At 33.8% G+C, this 27,391-nt stretch overlaps 1 protein-coding gene across 5 annotated transcripts; it reads right to left on the bottom strand.

The window, feature by feature from the left end:
* Positions 1-5,542: 5,542 nt before the first annotated feature.
* On the bottom strand, positions 5,543-27,011 carry LOC148127740 (uncharacterized). 5 transcript variants are annotated; one of them, XR_015739630.1, is made up of 6 exons: positions 26,809-26,935; positions 26,481-26,607; positions 22,585-22,686; positions 18,599-18,744; positions 10,077-10,295; positions 5,543-8,508 (listed from the first exon to the last, which is right to left on the bottom strand). XR_015739630.1 is itself a non-coding variant. In XM_087913354.1 (5 exons), exons 2-5 carry the CDS (start codon positions 26,504-26,506, stop codon positions 8,504-8,506), a joined length of 396 nt encoding a protein of 131 aa, XP_087769480.1. In that variant the 5' UTR covers positions 26,507-26,607; positions 26,809-26,935; the 3' UTR covers positions 5,543-8,503. The 5 variants fall into 5 exon arrangements, 1 of the variants encoding a protein (XP_087769480.1); XR_015739631.1 differs by lacking the exon at positions 18,599-18,744; XM_087913354.1 differs by lacking the exon at positions 22,585-22,686.
* Positions 27,012-27,391: the final 380 nt, after the last annotated feature.

Raw genomic sequence — 27,391 nt, 5'->3', positions numbered from 1 at the left:
CTGAAGACCTGATTACACTTGCCACCTATGAATGGATTGCCTATAGATGTATGCTGCCAATTTACAGTAGGTTAGTACTTGACAATAAGTAAGCTTCATTATATAGCTCCAGATTCAGAATCCTCCCTCATTAATTGGTACCATAATAGCATTTTCTGTATCGGAATTAAAGAACTCCATAGAAAATTTCCAAATGAAGAATTTATTTTCTGAAAATATTTTCTAAATATATCAACTATAATTATTCTCAGAATATAAATTAATCTGGGAATAATATTCATTTTTAAATATTTCATTCTTTCATCACTGTAAATTATACTGCAAAGACTGTTCAATCAACTGTTCCGATCTTTCATGCACTGTTAAACTTTTGAGACCAAGAAAATAAAATTGTCTACTACCCTCACTTCTTTGCCATAAGCTGTAAATTTATTAAATATTGTTATGTAAATTCACATTACTTTGGTTGTCTTAATATTTAACCTTATTCCAGGTGTTCACTTTATATTTCTATTTTGATAATTAACACTTCTCAGTCTTCCTTATATTTGGCTAATAAAGTGGAATTGTCTTTGCACTGTTTCAACATACATTTCTTCTAATAGCTCTCATCTCTTTTTTTGCATAATTTGAAAATTATTTTATTAAAACTTTGAAACAAGAAGATAAAAAGTAGCACAAAAGCAAAAGGAATAAATCAAAGAAAAAGTAAATAGTGCAAAACAAGAAAAAATGAAAACTAGGAAAGAAATTTTTTTTAAAGAAATTGTTTTCAATATTCTTCACAGCAATTATAAGTACAAACATATTTTAAACTCTGTCTAAATTTATATCGTATTCTTCTTCTTTCTATATCCTATCTAATCAAAACCATAGATCACAAATTCATTTAGGTGCTTTCAATCAACCAGATATCTTTTATATAGGCAAAGAAGTCAATTCATCCATTTCAGTAAAAACTGACAATTCCACCAAGCATTTCTCTAGGAAGGGTTGTGTTGAATCTTTCCATCTTTATGCATATGGTAATCTTGCTTTCATAATCATACAATGAAATAATCTTTTATGGGATTTTTCTAACTGTTTATCCATTAGTCCTAAAAGGAAAAGTTCTGGTTTTAATTGAATCTTGATCGTTAAAATCCTCTATACCAAGGTATGTATTTGAATCCATTTTAAAAAAGCTTTTTTATATCTCAACAAAACTATGATAAAATGTCCCTTTATGTTGTTCACATTTCAAAGATACATTTGAAGCACTTTTACACATTCTAGAAAATTTCTCTTGTATCATGTACCAATGGAATATCATTTATATAAAAATTCTCTTTGAAGTTATAATATGGTATAAATTTCAGCCTCTTTAATCACTTATTTTCCCATCGATCCATCTGTATACTATAACCAAAATTCTTAACCCCCTTTTATCATACATTGATTAACCTGTTCTTCCTGTTTCAAATTTCAACAACAGTTTATACATTTTAGCAATTAATGTTTATCATAGGTACACAATTGTATTTCAAATTCTTACTTTGCTCCATATAATAAGTCTTTTTATTCATTTTAAGTCTTTCGGATAACTGTAAATGGGAAAACCATTGACATACTATACTATGCTACTAATTGTTCTGCTGGTTTGATTTTAAATTCCTTCTTTGGTTGTTTTCCAAAGATGTTTTCAGATACAACCTGGGTTTATATCTATTCCATATTCTCAAGGTGATGTCTAATACAATTATTTTAATACCTACATTAATTTTAACTTTATCATAGCATAAATATTAATTTCATCCAAACTTTAGGTTGTGACCTTTTAACTGTAAAAGTATCTTGTTTTTCAGCAATATCAATTCTTTCATTCAGAAAAACAACCTCCAGCGAAGTACAATTTCAAATCCAGGAAAGCCAAGCCTCTTTTCCTTTGCATCTTGTAACACTTTATATTTTAACTTGTGGTTTGTTTGTTTTTTTGCCATATAAATGTAGATATTTATTTTTGCCATTGTTTAAAATTGTTAGGAATATAAGTCACCTAACAGGTATTTGGGTTAGAAATATATAAGCCAAGATAGACATTTTAATACTGTCTCTTTGGGAGCATGCTAAAAACTTCAATTACTGATGATATAGCATTAATCACCAAAACTGAACAAGAAGCTACTGAGATAATTTCACTATTGGAAAATAAATTTAAGATAAAACAGTTAGGAGAAATCAAACAATATCTTGGTTTAAAGATAGATAGAATTAGGGGATGATACAAAATCTCACAGACAGATAAAATTAACCAATTACTAAAAAGTTATAAAATGGAACTTTGTAAGCTGGCTAAAACACTGATGAGCCAGTTTAGCCATAGTGATGTTCAAAGTCTATATCGGGTACTGCTGTATTATTGGGAAAAGCATTGATTGGATGGAGATCTATTAGACAGAAACATCTAAGTTTATCAACAGTGGAGGCTGAATTCTCATGTTTGTCTTTATTATGTACAGATTTAGTTTTGTATAAACAATTATTAATTGATATGGGAATTAACGTAACAGATCCTATTGCTATTTACGAAGATAACCAATCAGCAATACAGATGGCTTCAAATACTCTGTTAAAGTAAGAACTAAACACACAGATTTAAGATATTTAAATGTGAGACAATGTGTGCAAAGTAAGATGATTAAGCTAGAATACTGTATGTCAGAAAACAATATAGCAGATCATTTTACAAAGGCCCAAGGCTCTATAAAGCATAAGGCGTGCTGTGAAGATTATGGACTTAGAATGTAAGGTTGTATATATTGTCTTACCCAAAAGGGGAGAATGTTAGGAATATGTCACTTAACAGGTATTTGGCTTAGAAATATATAAGCCAAGATAGACATTTTAATACTGTCTCTTTAAGAGCATGCTAAAAACTGAACAGCCATAAGATGGAGCCAGAAACCTGGTTTGTTTTAGTCTGAGTCTCAGTGTGAGTGTCTCTCTGTTTCCTTCTGTTGGAAAGTATTGCCGTTGCTCCATTTCTTCTAATTGACTGATATTACTGGATTTAATGTAAGTCTATTGCTGAACTGTTTTTGACACTGGACTTTGATATTTGGATTATCCCTGGATTGAAAAACTGACTGATTTACCTGTGAATGATTTTGGATTGCTTATTTTGGACTTTGCTTAAACCTTTCTGAAAGTAAAAACCTACATTTACTGTACAGTGTTTCTGTGTACTGTGTGTGTATTATTCAAACACTTCTCTCAAATACGTCTCCCTGTATGCGCTCATTCTCCTCACGGGGAATTACCTCAACAAAAATGGTGCATTGTCAAAACTAGTATTGTCTTAAATACATTCTAGGCAAAATATTCATTTTTAATCACAGAAATTCTTTCCAGCACTAACAATTTTAATTTCTTCTATGTTAATATATCTTTTTCACAATGTCTTAATACTATTGTTTTGAAATAACATACAATTCATATTTAGCACAGTAATATCCAAGTATTTACTTTTTTCTCAAATCTTAATACCAGTTTTCTCCATCAGTTCTATTTGATCTTCTAATTTCATATTTATGTTAATATCTTTGTCTTCTGATTATTAATCTTGAAATTTGCTAATGTACCAAATTCCCTTAATTCTTCCATTGCCACTTCATCTAGTGAATCTTCTCCTTTAATTTTCCCATTCCTACTCCATCTAATAATGGATCTTCTACAACAAATAGCAATAGTACTTAGATTTATTTACCACTTCATAGTGCTTTATAGGCCTCTCTAAGTGGTTTACAGAGTCAGCATATTGCCCCCAACAATGTCTTCTATGTATATGTTTCCTTTTTAATCTTAACTCCCATAATTCACTGCTATTGTTTTATGTCTCTATTCAATACCTCAAGAACCAAAACAAACAAAAAGCAGACAATAGACATCCTGGTCTTGTACCTTTTTAAATCTAACATTATTTTATTAGTTTTCTATTAACAATTATTTCTGCTTTTTGAGAGTATAAATTGACCTTACCTACCTAATAACATTATTTCCAAGGTTCATATGTTCCAGAATTCTAAGCAAAAAAAAATCCAATTCAAATTGTCAAATGCCTTCTCTGCATCTATCAATGCAGATTGTTTTTCATTATGTTGCTCCAGCTATTGCAGAATATTAATATTTCTAACATTAACTTGTAATTGCCTTTTATGTAAAAACCTTCATTGTCTTCATTAATAAAATCCTGCAAAATTATTGTTAGTCTTTCAGTCAAAACAGTTTGTAATCATTATTCAATAAAGATATTGGTTGATAATTTCTTGTTAAAGTCGAATCTTGTCCCTCATTAGTAACATTATAATAGTCTCTTTCCAACTATCAGGAATCTTTCCATTCTGCAAAATAATATATCTTGACTTTTGTATAAGGTCCCAATCCATGGTGGGATTCAAATATTTTTACCACTGGTTCGGTGGGCGTGGCTTGGGGGGTGCACTTTGCGCACGTGCATACTTTGCATGCACGCTTGCATCAAATGCGCACTTTGCGCAGGCAAAGAGGCATTTGTGCAGGCACAGAAGTGTTCTAACTCACCTCCTGCAAGCCTGCATGATCCCGGTCACTTCAGCAGCTGCCATGCAGCACTCTTCTGTGCTATGCAAAGCAGCTGCACTTCAAATTCAGAGGATAAAGGTGAGTATGGGAGCCCAGGTGGGCAGGTGGGCCCAACAGCAGAATGGTAGAGAGAACTGGTTTGGTCTCCACTGCTCGTTGCTGCTACCGGCTCGGCAGAACTGAATTGGGACCACTGTCCCAATCCCAATTTAGGAAATCAATAGAGACTTGCCAATCTTTTCTCTACATATCTTCTCCATGTTCTTCTAGAATTGTTCTAAATCTTAAGCATTTTTTTCCTCTAAGTTCCAGTAATGGCAAACTGTCCAAATCCTTTTCTCCAACTCTCTTTATAACTTCCATCCTACTTCCCCAAATTTCCACTTTGTCAATAATTTGTTTGAAATCTATAGCCAGTTGCCTTAAAAGATTTTTCAATTTTCTTTTTTCTTTTCTTACAAAATTGTATTGAATAAACATTAAAAACATTGAACACAGTATGACTTTCCTGACAAGTTATTTTGCCATACATACTACAACATGAAACCACGTACAACAGTTGATCTCCTATAGATTTTTCATTTTTTTAAATTACTTTCTGATCTTTTTTCATCCCTGCAAATCTTTCTTCCTTTTTGCCTTTTTAACTTTTTACCAAATTGTGCAAACAATTTCTGCAATAAATCTGATGAAATGCCCTTATCTGTAAGTTCTTCCAACGGACCCCCATGTCCTTCTCCCAATTTGGTAGTTTTCCTGGTGGGAGCCATGGTAAGAAAGTGAAAGGATGTTAATTATTACAGATAAAGTAAAACAAATTTTTTTTCTGTTTTGTTCTCCCCATATTTAATGCTTTAAATATTAAATACTTTATATTTAAATAATATTTAAATATTAAATACTTTAAATAGAAACAACCAATTGTTTCTTCATATTCAGTCATACAGTCCAGTTCATGTTGCTCTTATCATCTTGTTTTGTAAAATTCATCCATTATTACTATCCTTAAAAATAAACCATCAATATTTCCACAAATATCTAATTTGTTACTCTAATTAATGTTTCTATTTTCAAAGGAAGTTTTATCAGAAAAAATAGTTTGTTTGTTTTTTAAATCATTGTCCCCCTTGTCCGTGTGAAACTTTCTTATATCACACTCTTGTTAAGCTTTTTTAAATTAAAATCCTCTAAGAAAGCAGGATTTTATTTTTCTCTTCTTCAATTTCAAAAAGAAGGCACTCATAGACTCTTTGATCTTCAATGCTATTTGGAATATCTTTCGTGTTGTAAAGCAATTAAATTGTATAGTGATTAAGAAGGTGAGGCTTTTGCAAGGTCAAAAGACTATATAGGTTACATGGCAATTTAGGGCACACTGTAAATCCCTTAACTCCCAAGCCGCTTGACTCACAATTGACCGTAAGAAAGTAATGTCCTGCAGCCTCCTTGAGAGAAGCAGCTCTTCCAGAGCTTGTGTGGGTGATCCCCTAATTTCTCTTTCCTCTGGAGAAATTTCTATCAACCAGAATCATCTCCTGCTTGGCAATTCCACTGCTGGGCTGCCTCTGCTTGCACAGTCGCTCGTAAAGACATCTAACCAGCTGTAACACTCACCCAGAAGCCCCTACAAACTCACATCTCTATCACTTCTCATGCTGTGTATATTCACTGCGTAGATTATGAGGACAATAAGCATCTTTGTTTCACTCCCTTCCATATTCTAAAGTGTTCTGTTTTTGTCCAGATTACATTTTTATGAAGGCTTCTTGCTCACTGTAAAAATTCCCTAGAAGATTAATCAGGTGTTCTATCATGCTCACCAACCTTAACATACATGCTAGCGTGATTCAAGCAGTTCAAGTACCACAGCATCCAGGGGACGAAACAGATAAGATTATGGTCGAAGTAACCGTTAAAACCTTGCTATTCTGGGGGCCTGCCGTATTCTTGTTCTACAAGTGGGGTGGGGGGGCTTTCATTGTAATGTTGTAACCACCACCTTGTCTTTGACCCACCCCTGCATATCCTGTTTGTCAAAGGCTTCTCAATGAAGCAAAGATAAATCTCCTCCATGCATTGTCTTCATTTCTCATGCCCCTCTGCCTTTTCTAAAGCCTGATTCTTTGGCGGCGGGGGAGTTATTTTTGCATGGTTTTACTCTTCTTTGTAAATTTTAAGCAACATTCCACTTACAAGCAAGGCCAAAATTAAATAAACGAAATTATATCAAAGAAGTTAAGACTATTATTATACAGCTTTGTTCACATTTGTTGTAAGATAACCTTTATTGTCATGTTTTTTTTCTCTGGGCACTCTGGCACACATTAAAAAATGAAATTCTGTTGCCTGCTCTTTGTAAGCGTTACATAGATGTTACTCTACAGGCTTAAATATTTTAAATATGTTCATATCTCATCTATTCTGGATGCTTCCATATTTGACAGCTACTCCATTGCTGGTTATTCCTCACTTTTTATTGGGGATGGTTCCAGAATCTTTCATCTTTCCTTCATCCTATAATCCTGTTCATAATGTGTTTCTTTACATCTTTTTTTAAAATAATTTGCCTCTATTAGATCTCTTCCATAATTACTCTTTAAGTATTCCTTACATAGATCTTAAGTTTTCCTATGATTCTTCTGATCTTCTTAAAAAGATCTTTCACTTTTTCTATTGTTACATTCCTTCGCATGTTAACATTCTTGCTGAAGATGTCTTAGTCTTTGTTGCTGGATATTGGGTGTTTGCAGTCAGTCACTATCCAGAGCTTTGTTTTTCCCTCGCTGTCATGCTGGCTTGTTCTTCCAGTCACTAAGATGTTTCTTCTCTTTAAAAGGTTGGTTTGGTTTGTTTCTTTAGTATGTACAGTGTCTCTTCCCATTGCTTTTCAGTTGCTTTTTCACATATGTTAACCATATGGAGCTTATTTCTAACATTGATCTTATATTCTGATTGCATATTTTCTAGGTCATACATTAATGGCACATCTGCTGTCTATAATTCTCAAAGTTTAACCTACATACTCAACACCAATAATTAATGGTTTGTCAATAATCTGCCCCCGAAGTATCTGGCTGACTGGATTGTACTTCTTCATCTCTTGTATCCTATTATGCAATTGATTTGGTTCCACTGTTGTCACACTGCATGTAAAGCCTGTATTATATTCCTCAAAGCAATATAAGCATTAATGACAATAAGCAAAAAAAAAAATCTCTTCTCAAACCCCTATTAATCTATCTCCTATGTATTGTATTTTATATAATTTTATACAAAAATTGTACTGAATACAGAATTCTTCAATAGTTTCCTCCACTGCCTCTGCAGTACCATAGGTTATATACATTTACTGATGCTTACCAGATATCTACTACTCTCAACAGATGTGCTGTATATCTTATTGGTTTCTAGCTTAGCATGTACTTAGCAATATCCTTTTAGAATAGGGTTTTGTAGCCCTTCCGTTGTGACTTTATTCCTTCAAAAGGATTCATGAACAGTATATTCTCTGGCACCGGACGAAGAAAGAAAAACAGCAGTTTCTCATTGTTGCACTTTAGCCGTTGACCCCAATACTCCCGCTACACGATTCCAGGGGACTTGATACTATTTAGAGCATTGGGACAGTGATGTTGGGAACTGCAGACTGAAGAAAGAACTGGTATGTGTTGCTGTTGGAAAACTTCTGGATTCGGATTTTTCCACAAATAATAATTTAAAAAAAAACAGTAAGACTGGATTATCCAGTGCAAAAAATTGATCAGGGGCAAGCCCTGAAAAAAATTAAATTCACAGAATAATTTTGGGGTGTGGGAGATCTTGCTCGTGGCTTATTTTTAACAATTTACTTGAGTAATTTCCATCTTGTCCTTGTATCACAGGTTGTTCCGGTATAGTATGACCTTCAATCTATACGGTGATCAGAAGGAAAATAAAAATCATGGTTTTGATAGACCATACAGTTACCTTCTACAAAAACGTAAAAATAGAACAGTGGGACAATGTTGACAATTTAAAGAGCGGATACAAAAACAGCTTTGACTTAGAGATGCAATTATCATCAAATTACAATTCCCAGAATTTGAGCTAGTGGTTTAGTTAGTATAGTTGATATTTTATAAATTCTCTGATCATCTTTTTCAGGCCCAAGCTATTCTTCATCTTCATTGCTCACATACTGTCCAGGAAATTAGCAACACTTGTCCAGGCCAATTGTCCAGGTTCAGAAATTATGCTTTTTGGCCATGACATACTGCAGTTGAGATCTCTCCACAGGATTAGGCTCTTATGAGTTGCCTAGAGAAGTATTTGAAGAAGGAAAAAAAGCACCTATGCCTTCAATTAAAAACCAAGCAATCCCTTATCAGGAGTCATGGATTTTCTGAAGAGCATCAGTAGTGATTTCTAGAGCTTGCAACCAGTGTTCACACTTGGCACAAGGCTGCCTTTCCCTTTGCTATTCAAACTGTATTCTTTTGCTTGTTCTCACCAGTCCTGAACTCATCCAAGTGACTGATTCTTTCAGAATTTCCCCCATCAGCCCCTTTTGCCTGGGGAACAGAGACCAGCCTTGTCAAGGGGCTGCTAAATGAAGTGGAGGGTTCACTGGCAGAGTGTGAGAAATTTCTCAGCAGCTATTCAAGGCCATGGACCAGGTGCACCCACTTCCCCAGCACTAAGGAGCTGCTACCGCCTCATATTGAGCTGCCAAAAAATTGTTTACTCTCTGGTAGCAAAACAACATTGTTTACTTTATGGGGGAAAATAGTGAAGGCACAAAGTGTTTCAAACACACCAAGAGCTTCACAAACCTTCTTGTGTCCTGCAACACTGAAAGCATTAAGGCAAAAAAGAATGCCTGCCTGCAAATGTGTACGTACACACACAGAGAGAACGAACACCCGATATAAAACAAGGTTCTTCTCTTTGGCAGCAGTGTTCTGGAACACATTAAATGTAAGAAAGGGAAAAACAGAGGCTTAAATGGAGAGCAGCATTTCTTTATTTATCACTTGGGTTCTACAATAGCTACCTTTGTACAAGAGCAACCCTGCTGCCTCATCAAGACATGCCTGCTTTCTGATGAAGAAAAGCCCATCTGCATCCAGTATATTAGAGACTGTTTTAAATTAAGATACAAGTTTTGTTCTTTTGTGACTATTCTTCATATATTGATGCCAAATTATTGTCAGTTTAGGTGGTCTGCTGAATAATTAAAAGTCAACTATGAGCTGCCTGAGGGGAGGTTTAAGATGTGCTTTGGGTTTTAAAGAGAGTCATGCCTCCCAGGGACCCTTCCCTTCATGGCTGCTTGGTATAAGTTCAGCTCCTTTTTAGCCTTACAGACTGGCTCCTGTGGTTGAGTGTGTGGTCCAAACTGTAGCTAAAAGGAGGCCACTCCAACCTGTCTACTTTTGCCACCAGTTCACAGCTACTGAAGAATCCATTCAATATTTCACCGGTATGTGTAGTCTCACCTGAGAAAATTGGAGATACGGTCATTATTCTTTCTTCAAGGGTCCAAAAGTGAGAACATTTGTCTACCCACAAGGAAATGGAAGACTTGACCAGCTTCTGCACAATTAGCAATTTTTGAACGTTGTGTTTCCCCTCTTCTCTGATCTTCAAGTCAGTTTCAAGGGCATGAAGGCATCTCCTATGGTCCCTAGGGAAAGCTGACTCTTGAACAGATTGCTCTGGAACATAAAAGATTAGGCAATTCTTATTTCTGAAATTGTTCGTGCCACTCTAATTCAATGACATTTTACACCCTGCAGTGTTTGGTACAAGACGACTTTCTAAATTGCTGCCTGTTTCTAAGTTTGTTTTATTATAGATCCCAAGTAGTCTACCCACAAGTCACATGAATGCATCCTGATATTTTTGGGCAGGTTGCCTCTGGATTTGCCACCAAAATTGCATAGTAGCATAGGCTGGGATCATATATCCCCTGCTTATGCTTTTTCTATGGCCTCCACCAGAGATTTTCAATGAAAGATTGAATTAAATGTAGAAATTTGCAGACCAAAGCATAAATAGATGATGAAGAAGAAATCATCTCTATGGGGGGAAATGTGATTTTTATTCCAATTACATCCCCAGTTACTTTGGCCACATGCGCTTTTCCACAACACATTCTGTGAACTTCAGAAAAGATTATGCATAGCAAGTTAGAGATGTGCTATGGGAGAAAAAGGACAACATATGAAGTTTTTATGTATATCTTTTTAAACTTAAGTTTTGGGAGAAAAAAAATCCAGTATTAATCTTAGACTGCATCTTGGGGTTTTTTTTTTTGAGATACACAAATTGGTGGTGTACTGGTTGCATGTGTATGCCTGCATTTTAAATTTATATCAATAATTCAGAGCATTGTTAAGAAAAAAATACACTGTGATTAATCTCATGCTTTTCTCTTGGTTTATTTGGAAGCATCAGGTTGGACAGGATATCGGGATTATTCATATAGCTTAGCCCCTTATAGATTTATTTTCTTCTGGTGATGATGATGAAATGAGACAGAGATCTTTAGATTTGCCACATTGGGTGACTGATGGACCCCATGGGGCTCCAAAGGAAATTTTGGGTTTTCCCCTGAGAATCTGTTGGGTCCTTCAGACAAGGCTTTGGTTGTACCCTGGAGTAGGTGGATGACTGAGACCTTGAACCAGATTGTTCCTGTGCAGCATTTTTCTATGTCCCAATCCCACGGAGGGAATACCAGAAGCAATCCCCGAAGTGACTTTGGAAAAAGACAAAGTAAATCCAACTAGACACAAGAGGCCACATTCAGGCCAACATTGTGACAACAATCAGCATTTGTGACCCTGCTTAAGAGTGACCCGTACCTTTTTTGGGAGGCCAGGCCACAGGTAAAGTTTCTCAATATCTTATCAGTTAAGATATTGAATTCCTTGACAAGAAACCAAGGGAAGGCAAAATCATTTGGATTTGCCCGAGTAATTTGTTCTACCTTCTCCCATTTGATGTCCTTCAGAAGAACTATTGTAATATCTCTTATAAATTAAGGAAGCTTGGGGGAAGCTTAATTAAAATTAGTTTTCTTATGACCTTTCATAGCTGGCTAGTTTCTGCTGCCCCCTGTCTTTAAATAGAACAAAGCTTGTTGAACTAAACTGCACCATCGGTGAGTGTGAAACCGAGAACAGTAAATTCCATTAAGTGCATAAATAAGGTGCATATATGGTTCAATATATTCAGAATAGCTGACCAAATAATAAAAATGAACATGCTTATAACAGTTTATCCTATACAATAGCTACTATGACTTTGATTCTGATGGTCCTCTGAGCTAATAGTGTGTGCATAGGTAGATGCAATATTAATTTTCTATTATAAAACGGAATAAATGCAATTTAATATATGAATTAATTTTATAGATTCAAAAGTGCTACAATTTTATTTATGTTGATAGGTTATGTTTTATACTATAAGTGCACTTTCAAATATAGTACATGTACTCAAAAGAAGTTTCCATTGAATTCAGGGACTCTTTCTTCCAAGTAAATTGGTATGAGATTACAGCCTCAATGCAACAGTTTAATTCAGTACTGCAAAGAGAGCAACCCTACAGTAAAAACAAGGACAGCTATGTTATTTTGTGCATTGCACACACTTGCACTGCAAGATTGGGAATTCTGAACCACCTACTTTTTTAAATATTTGTTGATAAAATGTTTTTAAAAGTTGATCTTATTTGAAGTATATGATTTCATATCACTTTCATACAGTTCATAAAAATATTATTTAAATTATTCTTACAAACTTAACCTAGGAATTAATTTCACTCGGGAACTAAATCTATATAAAATTGCATAGGACTAGCAGACTGATATGGAAGACACATAAGCATTAAATTCAGCCTAAATAAATCACAGCAGAAACCTATGAGAAAGGAAACAGGAAATATTTCTCTTCTAAAATGATGTGTTTTTCCTTCTCTTGTTAATTTTATAAATTCTAATTATTTGTGTATCTCAGAATAATAATGCTTTATATAAACTAACATAATCAAATGGATTGCATTCAAAATTGCAGTCTTAATCTTTTATTCCCAATAATATTTGCTTTACCACGTTAAAATAAATTTCAAGATACTTATGCACACCATTTTTTATAGACTAAACCCAAAAGAAATATGGAATCCATGATTCTCATTATTACTTTATTTTACTTTTCAAAGCACCCTGGAAATCTTGAAGCCATTCGATAATTGGGGTAGCAGAACTATCAAAGTAATTTTATTTCAATTTGCTTCTTCAAGATTATTTCTTCTAAGGTGATATCCACAATCTATTAGAACAATTTTATCTGCATATGCATACGTAGATAAAAACCATTAACTTTCTATCATCAATGTCATTCTTCGCTTTAAAAAAAAACTTGTTGAAATTTTTAAAAAGGATGATGAGCACTAACTATGTTATTTGGCAAGCTGGAAAGGAAGCATTAGAAGAAACATTAAAAGTGTGGTTTTGGGTTTCAACCTGGAATATTTTTGAGAGAAATCTATATACCTTGTTTAATATTCAAACTACAATTCCTTATAGGAGCTCCGTTTACTTTATTGCATCAAGTGAATATAATTGTCCTTGATACAAATTCCTGAAACAAATTGAGCTCGCAAAGATATTCTCAAATTTAAAAAAAATCTGTGGAAGAAAATAATTATATTAATTTAGCCATCCAATAACTGTTGTATTTCGGGAAAAATGCTATGGTTCCCAAAGAATTACAATTTGAAGTAAGATACTATGGTGAAAAAGAAAAGATGCAGTAGTGATAAGAAATCCAAAGCCCATTTTGTACTATTTCAATATGACGAAGATGATTCTGGAGAGCAACCTTACTACACACTACCCCTTGCTTGAATCTAGGAGTCAAACATCGTTTGTGATATACAGTTAAGGTCATCCGTTCAATATCAAAATTATAACTGACGTATCTAAAATTATGGGCACAGCTGAAGTAGAATTATAGGGATTATAGCCAAAAATATTACATTTTCAAGCTTGCCCATTATGACAACAATGTGTTTTTGTCTTACTCTGTCTATACAGAAAGAATGAAGTGAGAACAATATTGGCTGGGAACTTTTATAATGAACTAACGCGCCTGAATTCCCAGGTCTAGCAGCAAATATAAAAGGATGTTAGCATTAATTGTTGTTGCTATTGTTCAGTGTGTTTGTGTGTGTGTGTGTGAGTAATCACTATTAGAAAACAAGGGAAGAAAATTAAACTAGAAAAGTGAGGCATAAGTGTGCAGTTGCAGTAGAAGCTGAAGGCTGGTAGCTATTTTTTGTTCAATCCTGGATACAATTGTTCTAAGTTTTATTTTAATTAAATTGCCAGATCAAAGTTTCACAATTGCAGAGACTGATAACAAAAATGCTTTTAGAGTACCGTATATATTTATTTTTCATTGTTAAAATACAGAGCTGTTATCCTTTTTAAAATGCTTTTAACTCTTAAACACTATTTAGCCCAACTAGATAGATATTTTATCCTCCATAATGTTTCCTTATCAACTCTAATCCACATTTTGAAACTATAGCAATTTGCACTAAAATTTATCATCACAATTTCCAGATTTCTTAGTTTGATTTATATATACATAAGCAAATACATTAAAACACCATTGTTTTAAATGTTTTTGAAAAAACAGGAATTCATTAAATCGTATGAACTGAACTTTAAAATATTTTTTAAAAATGAGTTTCGATTAAAGCTAAAGCATGCATAAAAATTAGGTACAACTAATTTTTTTAGAAGGTTTTTCAAAGCATGGCACTATTGCATGTAATTGGAAGAAGCTAATATAAAAGCAAATCAATGTAAAGGTTTAAACTGTTACCAGTTTTTGAGAGTAAATACTGGGATGCATATGGATATAATATACAATAAGTTGTGTTATTTTTTATCATAAACCTGAATTTAATATGTTGTAACACAGCTGTAAACATATTGACTGTATGGATATATAGTACAAAAATGAAATCAGTAACTGAAGAACATGATTTTTTTTAAATGCATATGACCAAAAAGAAAAAATTACAATATATCACATGTTCAATTTCCAATATACCAATGAACAGCAGCTAAAAATTTAGTAATTAATTCTGTGCAGGACATGTGGATCAAAAAGATGATAAATAAGAAGAAATGTATCACAGCAAATCTGGCAATTTGTTGAGCTATGTTGGATATTTCTCGAATAGTTCTGGTCCAGTATACGGAAGATATGGGCAGTTTTACCTATTTTAAATTTATATCAGTTCTGTTATTTTTTTCAAAAAAGCCCCCTGCAATATGTTTTCAATTTGGAAAGTAAAACAAATGGTTACATTTAAACAGGATTCCTATTTGTGCTATTTCATGATCATCTATATTTCATTATGTAACAGTGAACATGAAATGAGGTCTCTTTTAGCTAGGCAGGAATATGCTTTCAACTGGGATGCTTTGTATCGTGCAAATCCTGCAGAACACGTCAACTATATAACAGTATGTATTTTTTCTCCAAAGACGGGAAAATTACAAGAAGCATAAAGCCATAGGCACCTTAGTAGAAAACCTACTGTCACCTTTGCTTTTTCACAGAAGTACTTAGAATTCATACATTGCATCAATATCAGTAATAAGGACCTTTTTACAAGCTTCAAGATATTCAGTCAGTTTAAGATGCAAATAAAATGGTAAGTACCCAAAACTTCAGAATTTAAGCAGCTTTCTATATTGCCTATCAAAACTACAAATGTTCACATTTTAAAATTCTGCAACAATTTATAAATAAGCAGCCGTACCAGGATATTAAAGTACATTTGAGCCTATGCTAATTCAGAATTTCCTGTTACAAAACCTATTTTTATGCAACATGCATTATTGTTACCGTACAGAACGTTACCTTACAGAACAATTCTGCTTATGTTAGGACATAAATTGTTCTTAGCTGAATATGATGTATAATTTCCTTCAAATGTATTTAGTATTGCATTTATGAATAAAATAATTGCAAGTATAGTTCCCTTGACTGTATCTTAATAGATCCAAGATTATAAATTATATAAATATAATTTATAAATTAACATTCACATACATTTAATAGAACATGGTTGCCACAAATAATTAAGAGAAAGATCTCCATTTTTATGTTGTATTCATTTTTTAATTTAGTTTAACAGCCTTACAAATGAATCAAATAATCTATTTTTGAATCAAGTATATAAATCAAGTACATAAATGACTTCATTATTCTGCTTGTAACAAAAAAATTTAGGATTAAGCTGGTGAAGAATAAAATAATAATTAACTATTCATCTTCCATTTTTAAAGCTGTAAAGCTCATATTACCAGGTCAGGTTTATCCATGGTTCAGTTGTACTTAAACAGCAACTTGGCTCTAGGTCTTAGTTCTAAATATTTTGTTTCTATTACTTGTAATAACATAAAGGAATATATTTTGGCCAGTTAATTAATTCTAAGATTTTATTTTCTCACTAATGTCTTCTGGGCCTTCAAAAAAAATCCTACAATTCTAACATTACTGATTATATGAAAATGAACAGATTTCACTTTTGTGTCTAATTTTAGTATTTATACAGCAAAAAGGAAATCTGTATGAAAACTTCATTTAAAAAGAATCTCTAGACATCTAAGACATGTCTCTTACATTTTCCTCAAAATTGTTATTATTCTCTTTTGTTGGCTGGGGTTTTAACATATAAAGCAATAGACACTTTCACCCAATCGCTGTAAAGTTTCATTTTCAATTGCATATCTAAAGAAGAAAGCACAGTGTTATAATCAAATTTTAGGTATCTTTAATAAAAGTGGATAGAAATGCTTTGGTATCATGATTGTAATATTTGTTCTATTGATGTTCTTGGAACATTCAAGTACAAATACACCTTTTCACACCGTAAGACTAGACAGCAAGGGAAAGCCAAAAGCAAAGGCTTTCAGAACAATGAGGAAAGATGACAACTACTAGCGTTCATCTTTCCTATCATTTTTTCTCTTTTTGCTAATCTTTCCTTTGGCACTTTGAATCATTTTCAAATTATTCTTCTTTTCATTTAAGTGGGTGCAATCTCTAATTTTAAATACAAATCGCAGATATTTCCCTGTCTTCCTCTTAAGTTTTTCACCCTTTCTCTGTCCTCAGGTTGTTTTTATGTCTTTATTCTAAAATAGCCTTCGCTCCACTACTGTCTTTCAAGTCATCTGCTTCCTATTTTCTTTTTTCAGGGGGCAAAGGTCTTACAAAGACACAATGTACATATTTTTTTAACTTTCTTTCAACATTACTAATGCTCACTATTCTTGCTTATTTAGTTCCTACCCTTTCTGCTCATTCTGCTGTTTCTATATAGATAGTCCTCAACTTGCAAGTTTATTTGGTGATCATTCAAAGTTACAGTGGTACTGAAAAAAGTGACTTATGACTGTTTTTCACACTTGCGACCATTGCAGCATCACTATGTCTACGAGATCAAAATTCAGACGCTTGGCAACTGTCTCATATTTATGATGGTTTTAGTGTCCCTGGGTCATGTGATCACCTTTTCTGACCTTCTGACAAGCAAGGTCAATAGGGAAGCAGATTCACTTAATAACCATGTTACTAACTTAGCAACTGCAGTGATTCACTTAACACGTGTGGCAAGAAAGATCGTAAAATGGAGCAAAACTCAAGTGAAAGGGCAGGAAGCAAGCAAGAACAATGAGCATCATAATGTTGAACTACCCTTATTGCAAGTGTCTTGCTTAGCAACACAAATTTTGGACTCAGTTGCAGTCGTAAGTCAAGGATTACCTGATTGGCATTCTTGATTGACAATGGAATTTGTACATTTTATGTAATATCTAACACTCTGAGTATAGTGCCAAGCATGTAGTATATTAATCAAAATAACATGATAGTTTACACATCGTATGGATTAAATGGCTGATTAGCATAGTAGACAATGATATGCAAGCATGTTTCTTCAATCCTGCATGTCCTGGTTATATAAAGCAGGAAACTTGTATTATGCGTATCTTATTTATGGTGCTCTTCTTCCATAACGTGAGTATGTGGACGGGCGAAAAAATAATAAATCTGCTTATTGAATATACCAATCTCTGCAAAACACATCAGATGCATGACGTGTCTGACATCATGATGCATGGAGCTGTGATGGTGCAGTGGTTAGAACGCAGCATTGCAGGCTAACTCTGCTCACAGCCTGGAGTTCAATCCTGATGGAGTTCAAAGTTGACTCAGCCTTCCATCCTTCCGAGGACAGTAAAATGAGGGCCCAGATTGTTGAGGACAATATTGTGACATCTGTAAACCCCTCAGAATGTTGTAAAGAACTATGGAATAGTATATAAATCTAAGTGTTGGTGCTATTGCTATTGTTACTACATAGAAGTGGGTAGAAGGCTGTTCTGCTACAGGGACTCTTAGTTTAGTGACCACAATTGGGAAAACCAACTCACTAATTAAATGAAGCAGTTACTAAGTGAAACTGTGTCTGTGCTTACTACGATCTTACTTCAGATTTCCTTTGCTTTATAGACCTGCAAAGGTCATAAATGTGAGCTTTGGTCATAAAGTTACTGTTTTATCACTGTCGTAACTGCAAACAGTCACTAAATGAGAGAGTTGCTAAAAAAAGGACTTGTGAAAAGTGAAGATTGGCCAGTTTCCTAGATTTGTGATTCAATGAGAAAATACTTATGGGGATGCTAGGGATGGCAGACAAACAAGGGAAAGGAAAAACATAGGACTTGGTTTTTATGCATAACATCAGCTGCAAGATATCATATGTATGAAGATGGAAAGAGAAATATCTTTTTTATTGTGTTAAAATGTTTTTAGTATTTTAATTGTAATTATATTTTTTTTAATTGTAAACTACCCAGAATCATTGACTGAGATGGCCGGCTACAGAAACTGAATGAACAAATGAACGAAAGAGCGAATGAAATACCCATAGTGGAAGAATGGACCTTGAAACTAGTAGAACAGGCTGAGATGATGAAAGTGATCCCTTTGATCACTTTGATGATGAAAGTGATCTCTTTGACAGTAACTTGGCTACATTTCTTGAGGCTTGGAAAACCATTGTTAGATTTTCTATAAGAAAGAGAGAAAAATGAATTTTTGACTCTGGGATTCAGAGTAGATCTGATTTGGTTAGAGAAATATTGTGAATTGTTAAGTATATGATTTATATATAGTTTATATATGCATTAGAAGAAATTTAAATTAAGAATGTATGAATATTATTTATTATTAACCTTGATTATTTGCATTTTAAAAGTTTTCAAATATTGATGTTATTTGTTTAAACTTAAGAGGAGTTTGTTGTATTTTATTGTCTTTGTATTGAAGAAAGCCAGGTCACTTTTTATATAAATCTGCTTTACTGTATGTAAAGTTTTTAACTTTACTCTTTTATCCCCTTCCCCTTTTCCTTTAATGTATTTTATTTTACACACACACACACACACACACACACACGCAGATAGTGATAGATAGATGGATGGATGGGTGGATAGATAGATAGAATACAAACAAAAGCCTTTATCTCACCAAAGGTGTTTTTTTCCAAGCACTCTTAAACTGGCTAATTCAACATACTGTCCTACCTCTTTCTTCTCCCATGGAAGTACCAAAAAAGAATGTCCACAGAGAACTGAATTAACAAAAATGACAAAAATGACATCATTCTGTAAGTGAATATTTAGGAAAAGACAGGGAAACATTTGCACAAGGGTGCTTTACAATATTTGATTTTTGGGGACATCACATAAAATGATGAAAAATTTAGGTTATGCAAGCAAGTAGCATCGCTATAACAATTGGAAATCCTCATTTTCAGTCATTTATCTTTTTTATATATACCTAGGAATTCCATCATTGCATTTCAGTCTTTCCCACTAAATATTTAAAGTAAAATGAGGTCCGCAGTAAATTTTATGAAGGAGCATTTTATCCTCATTCATTAATGAAGATAATTATAAGCTGTCACTTAACTTCTTATATATTTCATAAACACAGAACCTGTTCATTCTCCTCCAGTCTAAACATATACATGCATCAGCATAATTTTCCCTCGTACTTGGTGTACTCTTTGAACTAAGAGTCCAAGTTTTCTATAGTGAAAGCAGACTGCCATCTATGGGTGTAAGTTAAGACTTATCACACAACCTACCACAAGACCATTTTTTCATACTCAAATTAGAGGATTTATAATAGGCCACAATTTTCAATTTTATTTGGATATAAATAGCATTAAATGTGCTGGGTTACTTCATCAGAAATTCAAATGTTTAATATATTATTTCCACTTGCAGGCTGGAAATAGGAAAAATAATAAACCTAAAAATGTGGTAGGAACATTTAGATTTTGCTTTCCTCAAGTAAGTAAGATATAGATAACAGCAGTATTCAAAAAGTTAGATTGGATATTTATTAAGAATAGTTCATATCTTAGCATTACATAACCATAAGCATATTTATACAGAATATATATGTCCATGCATCAGAAATATTTTTGTCAAAATCTAACAATAATGTTATTGCTATTGTTATATTCTGACAAGGAATATAGAATATGCTTTTGCATATTAAATTTAAGGAACTGCTTTCATCTTGAGTTTTTACATATTAAATAAAAAACTAAATGGACATAGAAGAAGCACACAAGAAAGCAAGTTGTATAAAGTGTCACATTATCACTGTTAACAAAAAGGTCAACAAATAGTTAAATAAATAGAATTTTAGCTTTACACTTTAAAAGATAATTGTGATATACTTCAATAATCAATTAATTTCTAAATGATCTGAGAACAATAACATGTAGCTAGATTTTTAAAAAACTGTACTGCAGTAAACTGACTGGATTATACAATGGATGAAAATAAAATGACAAAAAATGTAAAATAACTTGTTTATAAATTAAACTAGTTAACTGAACATTATGGAAAAATTATAGCAATTTTTAAGTATAATGGTATATGTTTTGGGGAAATGAAGAATTCCATTAAGTATGATAACCAGTCACAACTACCAAATATGTGTTGAAAAATATAAACTATGTAAAGGTTGGTTTTAATCAGTTTCTCCTTCAATCCCTATTGACTCAGTTCTCTTATTTGCCATGTATTCAATTTAGCAATTTTTTTCAGCTACCATATAATTTTGAGATGCATTCTCAGACAATCTCTCTCAGTTCTAATATTTAGGTTTGGATCTGACCTCTGCACTTCATACTGTAGATTTTGTTTATTTTGGTAAATTATCAACCTTACAAAAGTTGATTAAACATTCTGGGGAGAAAACCTCATCCTTAGCCACTATGGTTTGTATGTCAATGTAGAATATGCCCTCTTAGTCACCAGCACTTTATGGCAACACTTGTGCAAAGCACGGAACAATCCATTTGCTGGGTGTCTGATTAGAACCTCCAGTAGAGAGAAGTATTTTTTGGAAAGGACAAAAAGAAACATTTTAGAAATTTCCCCCCAAAAGGGAATAAAATGTAAACTAAAAATTAAAAATATACTAACAGAAAAAATAAATATGCTTTAAGATTTGGTAATGAAGTATCTGTAATACAGGAAAAGGAGGTTTAGAGAAGAATGAGAACAATTTGGGTTCATCATAAAATTAAATATAAATAAATCTCCAACCTTAGATATTTCCTTCTGAAGTATGATACAAACATTAAAAGAAAGATGCTGCAATTACAAAACCAATTAATTAATCATTTTGTATCTAAGATTTAAAAATAAATGTAAACATTTTAAAAAATATTTGTGGTCAGGGTTGTTCAAATTTTAATTAAGGAGAAAGGGGGATATCTTCCTTTTTCCAAACTAGGAAGGCACCCAAACTGCATCATTGACGATGCTTCAACTGCCGCATAGCTAGCTTCTAGATTCACCAGACTGTTACTTTCAAATGCAAAGAAGTTCTCATCTAATGAAATCTGTTCCATAACACATAAGCTGATTCTATATATTGCAACAGAGCATACTTATGCAATTGCTAGTATAACATATACATGATAATGCATTTTATTGGGAGATAGCCTCATAGTTTGTTAGGATAATATCTATATGCTACTTCACATTCCAGAGAACAATTAATAAAACTAAAATAATCTAACATAAAATGGATACATTCAGAAACCATCAGGATCCTTTCCTTTATGTTTTAAAGCCACTATTGGAAATTATATAATTGTTATAAAACAATTATTGGAAATTTAGCAAAGAATTCAGTGACAGTAACTATAGGTGCATCGTGTAAATGAAAGCTGATCTGGTACCTCTGAATCAATACAGAGTCTACTAAAAAGTATCTAAAATAATTATTTTATCTCTAATACAAGAAGAAGAGAAGATTCAGACCTCCGATTCCATCAATAAAGAATATGTTAGCTTTCCATTCAATGGTATTGGAATTCTATATTTTGTATATGACAGAGGTAAATTTTAACATTACGTTATTAAATGTCAAATGCATATTATATTTTCTAATGAATAGATTTAAAAGATAATGCACATGAATGATATTGGTATACAGCAATGTCTGATTTTATCAGGGTAGAAGAGATAATTACCTGTTTGCAACAAGATTCTTTCACAACACATGCAATGTTAGCAAAGTCCAACTGCATATCATTTTTGTAAGTTGCATAAAAAGAACGTGTATATAACTGTATAATCATGCATAGACCCATATTCTAGAATATATGTGTCTAATGTTTATACTCTAATAATGTAATAAAGATAAATGACAGTTAAAGATTTGTGGATTTTCTCCACCTCCGTTTCTTCCGTTTATAACTATAAAACAGGGCACAGATGTTTAAAAAAAATGTCTGTAAACTGAAGAATGAATTTATTGTAGAAATCTGAAAGTGTTGTCATTTTTAATGAAGGGAAACTTCTGCAGTGGTCTAACCTGGGTATTTCCTGTATAGCAGGACTGATTCACAATAATAAAATCTCTGCCTGGTGTGCATCTTCTATTTTACTGCCAGTCTTACTGCAACATTTTGTTGATCTTAAATAAAAGAAACTTGTAAGAGGCCAAATGGATGCTGAAGGGTGTGTGGAGCTTCTTATATTTATGGCCTAAATTTGAAAAGTCTTCCTTGTGTCCTGGGAAAAGCTGACATCTTTTCCCTTTATATAACTGTCTTGGTTGCATAACATCCAGCGTGCAAAGCGCACAGCTCCTCTAATTCTATACCAGTCTCTATGATCAGTATAGTCTGGATCGAGGCTGAGGAAATTGTACTTATCACTTTGCCATATAAATGGTTCTTTGTTTCAGTCCCTGTTTCAGAGAGATTTCAAAATGGAAAGTGAGGTGTGTGCCCTACAATTTAAACAGGGCCTTTTTAATAGTGGCACTAACAGTTTGAGAAACATCTCTCTGCAACTCTTTCAGATGAACAATTAAGTAAACAATACTCCAATCAAGAAACTGCCAAAGAGCCAGCAGTAAACAGCCCAACCAAAGAATCTCTAAGATTGCCCCCACTCACACAGATAGGCAAGACATCAGAATATAAACTGACAGCAAACAGCACTCCTTGCTAGCACTGATGATGTTACCTAGTTAGGGTAATGAAATGTCTGGAAGAAAACAGAGAGCACCAAGGGCCCCTCACTCTTTCAAATCTCCAGGGTATTTTATTTTCGGCAAGCTTTTATATTTACATCATCTTGGCTGGCATTTTATCTATTTTTAGATTGCCTTTAAATTGTATTCTAATTTTTTTCAGCATGTAATCCTATTTTTGTTTCCTAACATTGTTCTCATAAACTCATTAGGGCTTACTTCTAGGTAGTCATGAATTGAGCTGCATATTTAGTGATTAAAAAAAATCTATGTATTATTTTGGAGTAGGAAAACTTTATAGAAAAATACAAAAAAAGTAAGAATTGTGTTAGATAATTTTTAAAAATCCTGTGATGAGAAGGGCTCATCACATTTATGATTTCTTCCTGTGCTCAGAATGCAATAGAAATGTCAGAACAGTCTTTAAGGAAGAAAAAAATGTTATAGAAAACTCATGGAAAGAAATTACATGGAAACATGAGAATCCAATGTAATTTGGCATTTATAATGGACACTCTCTCCCCCACACTTTAATCCAAGTTCAAAATAATTTAATTTTTAAAAAAGGAACAGGAGGACCAAAGAGCACAGTGAAATCCAAATCTCACTAAGTAATTCCTTTGGGAAAGCCACTGCTTCCCCCCAAAATTGCAGGAATAAATTACTAAAAAGCTTTTATTATAGAAACTTTCCTGTAAAAAGTATAGTCCAAAAGAATGAAGTTAGGTTGTAAGCAATAGAAATTAACAGTGCCAGCCTTCCTAAGGCCTGCTAATATTTAGTGCCAACAGGTCCCCTAGTGGTTTAATGAAATATTGCTGAATGACACCAAAAGGGATTTGCCTCAACATTTACACATCACAAAGATTTATTTTATATGGGCAAAAAACAATCAGCGTTGCTAAACTCAATTTCCTACTTTTTAAATTTCCATTGACTAGAATACCGGAGGAAGATAACACATATCTTTCATCTTCCAAACTATATGAGCAAATGTTCAAGATTAAAAATAGCCTTTCAATATTTCTAAACCTTTCATGATGCATCTAGGGTATCTGAAATAATTTCGTATTAAATGATTCTCCATAAAGTAGAACTAAACCACTATCGGTTTACACATTTGGCTTACTTACTATATGCACACATTTCTAAAAAATCATTTCCATGAACTGCAAGTCCACTGAAAGAAAAAGTAGAATAGCCAAAGTACATTGTTTTTTCTTAGAGGAAGAATATAGGATGCACTTATATAAGAGCTTATTTGGTTTTTCTTCATTTTAATCACTGGCAATGTATAAAAGTTTGGGAAGAATCTATTATCACCAGTCCCAATTTATTTCTAACCTTTTGCATATCTTTAAATGCAGGTACCAACTGCATTTCATGCCTCATGCTGAGAGTGATAGGTAACTTCAGAAAACATAAAGTGCCTAGATAAGAAATCAACACCCAAAGTAGTACCACTTAAGTTTGTTCTTAGATGTTTCTAAGATTGGAGGCTTGAACATTAGGACTGCCTGTTGTTTGTGGTCTCCCTCCCACTTTGCGTTCAATGAATTCTCCATTATATACATTCCACCCCAAAGCAAATGTTCTCTCTTCTTGCGTCATTATTATTTCCTAGAGTTATAAAGAGCACGCAGAGAACGTTCTGTGAAGTTACTTAACAAGCCCCCAGGGTAAGATTACTTTATTAATTATTCTGATAAAAGCTTCATGAAAAATATCTTTAGAGACATGTGCATTTTATTTCATTTTTTGTACCAATTTCAATACAAATATTATAGGTTTGACATAAGCATGCCCTAGTAAACATATATGCTTCAGTGTGCTGTTTCTACTTTTCGGAAGACAGAGAGAAAAGCAAAGAACTAGTTGTTGCTCTATAAATGTTCACATTCCAAACAACTTTCCTAAGTGGCCAATCTAGTCCTAAGTACTGTTGACGTTTGGAGCATATTTCAAAGAAAGGGAGACTACATAAATATGACTGGCATGGGATTACAAGCCCAGAGCCTTCATTGTGTTATGGAATGTATTTCTGCTCATCGAGGCCTGTCTTTTCAAGAAGCTGAGTAATATGTCATGGAAGAAAACCCTAGATTTTTAATTTAGCTATGGTGTTAATATTTCATTTATATGTGTGCAAATAGAATTTATGAATTATTATTACGATTGGTTGATTTCTTTTAATATTGTTGTTAAGTAATGTTTGTTTTATCCAGGCTAGACATATGGAAAGCTGTTATTATGGCCTTTATCTGTGCCTCTCTGAAAAAATAAAAGGATTAAAGGGCACAGTCTAGGGGGAAAAAACACCAAAATCATTTAGATGGTGTAGCTGAAGTGTCCTGATTCCCACATTCCTCTATCAGATATCTCTGTATCATTTATCAGCAATACTCCTGTATACAACTCTGCCTGAGAATTCTAGAGACTGTACAGTGAGTACCAAAGCTTTGTCATCTCCACTTCGTTTGGTACGTGCAGTGTACCAAACATTATGTCTACAGTTTACTCCATATTAAACTGCACTTCTCTGAAACATAGGTAAGCAGAATTAAATCTGTGTTAACACAGATCATTATTATTATTGATAATAATAATAATATTGATCTGTTAACACAGATCATTAATAATAATAATAATAATAATAATAATAATAATAATGCATTCATTTCTATGATTTTAAAAACCCTTTCCAACAATTCTGCCCCTTCTTTTACGTTATGTCTTAATGGAGAAATTCTAAATGGAATACAGCACTGTATTTATTTACATACTATATCACTTGCTTGCTACATTCTATCTATTTAAACACATGGAGCAGAAGTATCTATTTCTTGCTGCCTTGCATTGGAAACAAAACAAGATTTTTTTAAAAGTGTTCAGTGCTAGCCTGCATCAGTAATATTAGCCTGGATTTGTTATGAGTGAGTTGGTGTATGTGTGTGTGTGTGTGTGTCTGTGTCTGTGTATCTGTGTGTTATACCTTATGTCTTAAAGTGGTGCAAATTCTTATTTCAGTGTTTTTATATATAACTTAAGACGGTGCACAGTTCTCTTCCTTATTCTACTTAAAAACATGCCACCAAAATACTTGTCAGTATAAATACTATACTAAATGAAATCCTTCTCCCCTCCCTTCCTTTTCCCAAAACATAGAATAACACACACATAGAGAGAGAGAGACAGACAAACGCACGTTTCCATGTAAACAAATTATTTACCTTTGTCTGTCTTCTTTGCACAACATTCACTGTAGGACTTAAGACCCAGCTGTTTGTTTACAAACCACACCAGTCAGGACTAGGCTGTTTTGTGTTTTTGTTTGTCCTTTGAAACCCTCCATGAAAACTACAATGGAAGGAAAATAAAGCACAAAGGCAAAAATACAACTCCGCCCGACATCGCGCGAACCATTTGCCCCCAGCTCCCCCACCCCACCCCGTTGAAACACTGGAAACACACGCGAGAAAACTTGTGTTTACAACCCATTCGTGCTGACTTCCGCCCCCTTCCCCCCTCCCCTTTTTTTACCACCCGAAAACAGTACACCTTCGCATCCCCAGGCCATTCTGTTTCCTGGCTGACGAGAGGATCTCATTTAAGCCTCTAAGCTACGCTTTGAAAGACGCGAAGGGAAGTAAAAAAACCACCGACATGCCATGAAAATAAGCAGAACACCCGACAGACCTTTTATTGCCTCTATGTATTTCCCTCCCTTAGTGACAGACGTTTCATTGGTGTTCAGCCGCGGCGCAACCTCTGTCGCGATTGGCCGAACGGGTCGAGCTGAGTTCTGTTGGTAGGGAAAAGGCTGGCGGTCAGGCCGGCCAATCGCGTCTTTTGTTTCCAGGAGAAACATGGCACGAGGAGCTATTTCGGATCCTTACGAGTGTGATGTCAGCGCTGGAGGCCAGGCGGGCCCGGGGAAACGCGCGGTCTTGCAAAGGGGCAGAAAAAAAGTATGGGCAAAAAGCAAGCTGGAGCAGTTATAGAGCCGGTGCAAACAGACACACCTGACCGAACTACAACGCAATGGTTGGAGGCAAAATATCCCCAAATATCCCCCTCCTTTTTTTTTTTTTAAGAGGCAATTGGGCTTCCTTGTTTTTTTCTTTTGAAGACCTTTCGCTTC

The sequence above is a fragment of the Pseudonaja textilis genome, chromosome 1 (assembly GCF_049901715.1).
Source record: "Pseudonaja textilis isolate UNSWEBS1 chromosome 1, rPseTex1.2, whole genome shotgun sequence".
In the NCBI taxonomy this organism is placed as follows: Eukaryota; Metazoa; Chordata; class Lepidosauria; order Squamata; family Elapidae; genus Pseudonaja; species Pseudonaja textilis.
This window is presented reverse-complemented; position numbering and strand designations above follow the sequence as displayed.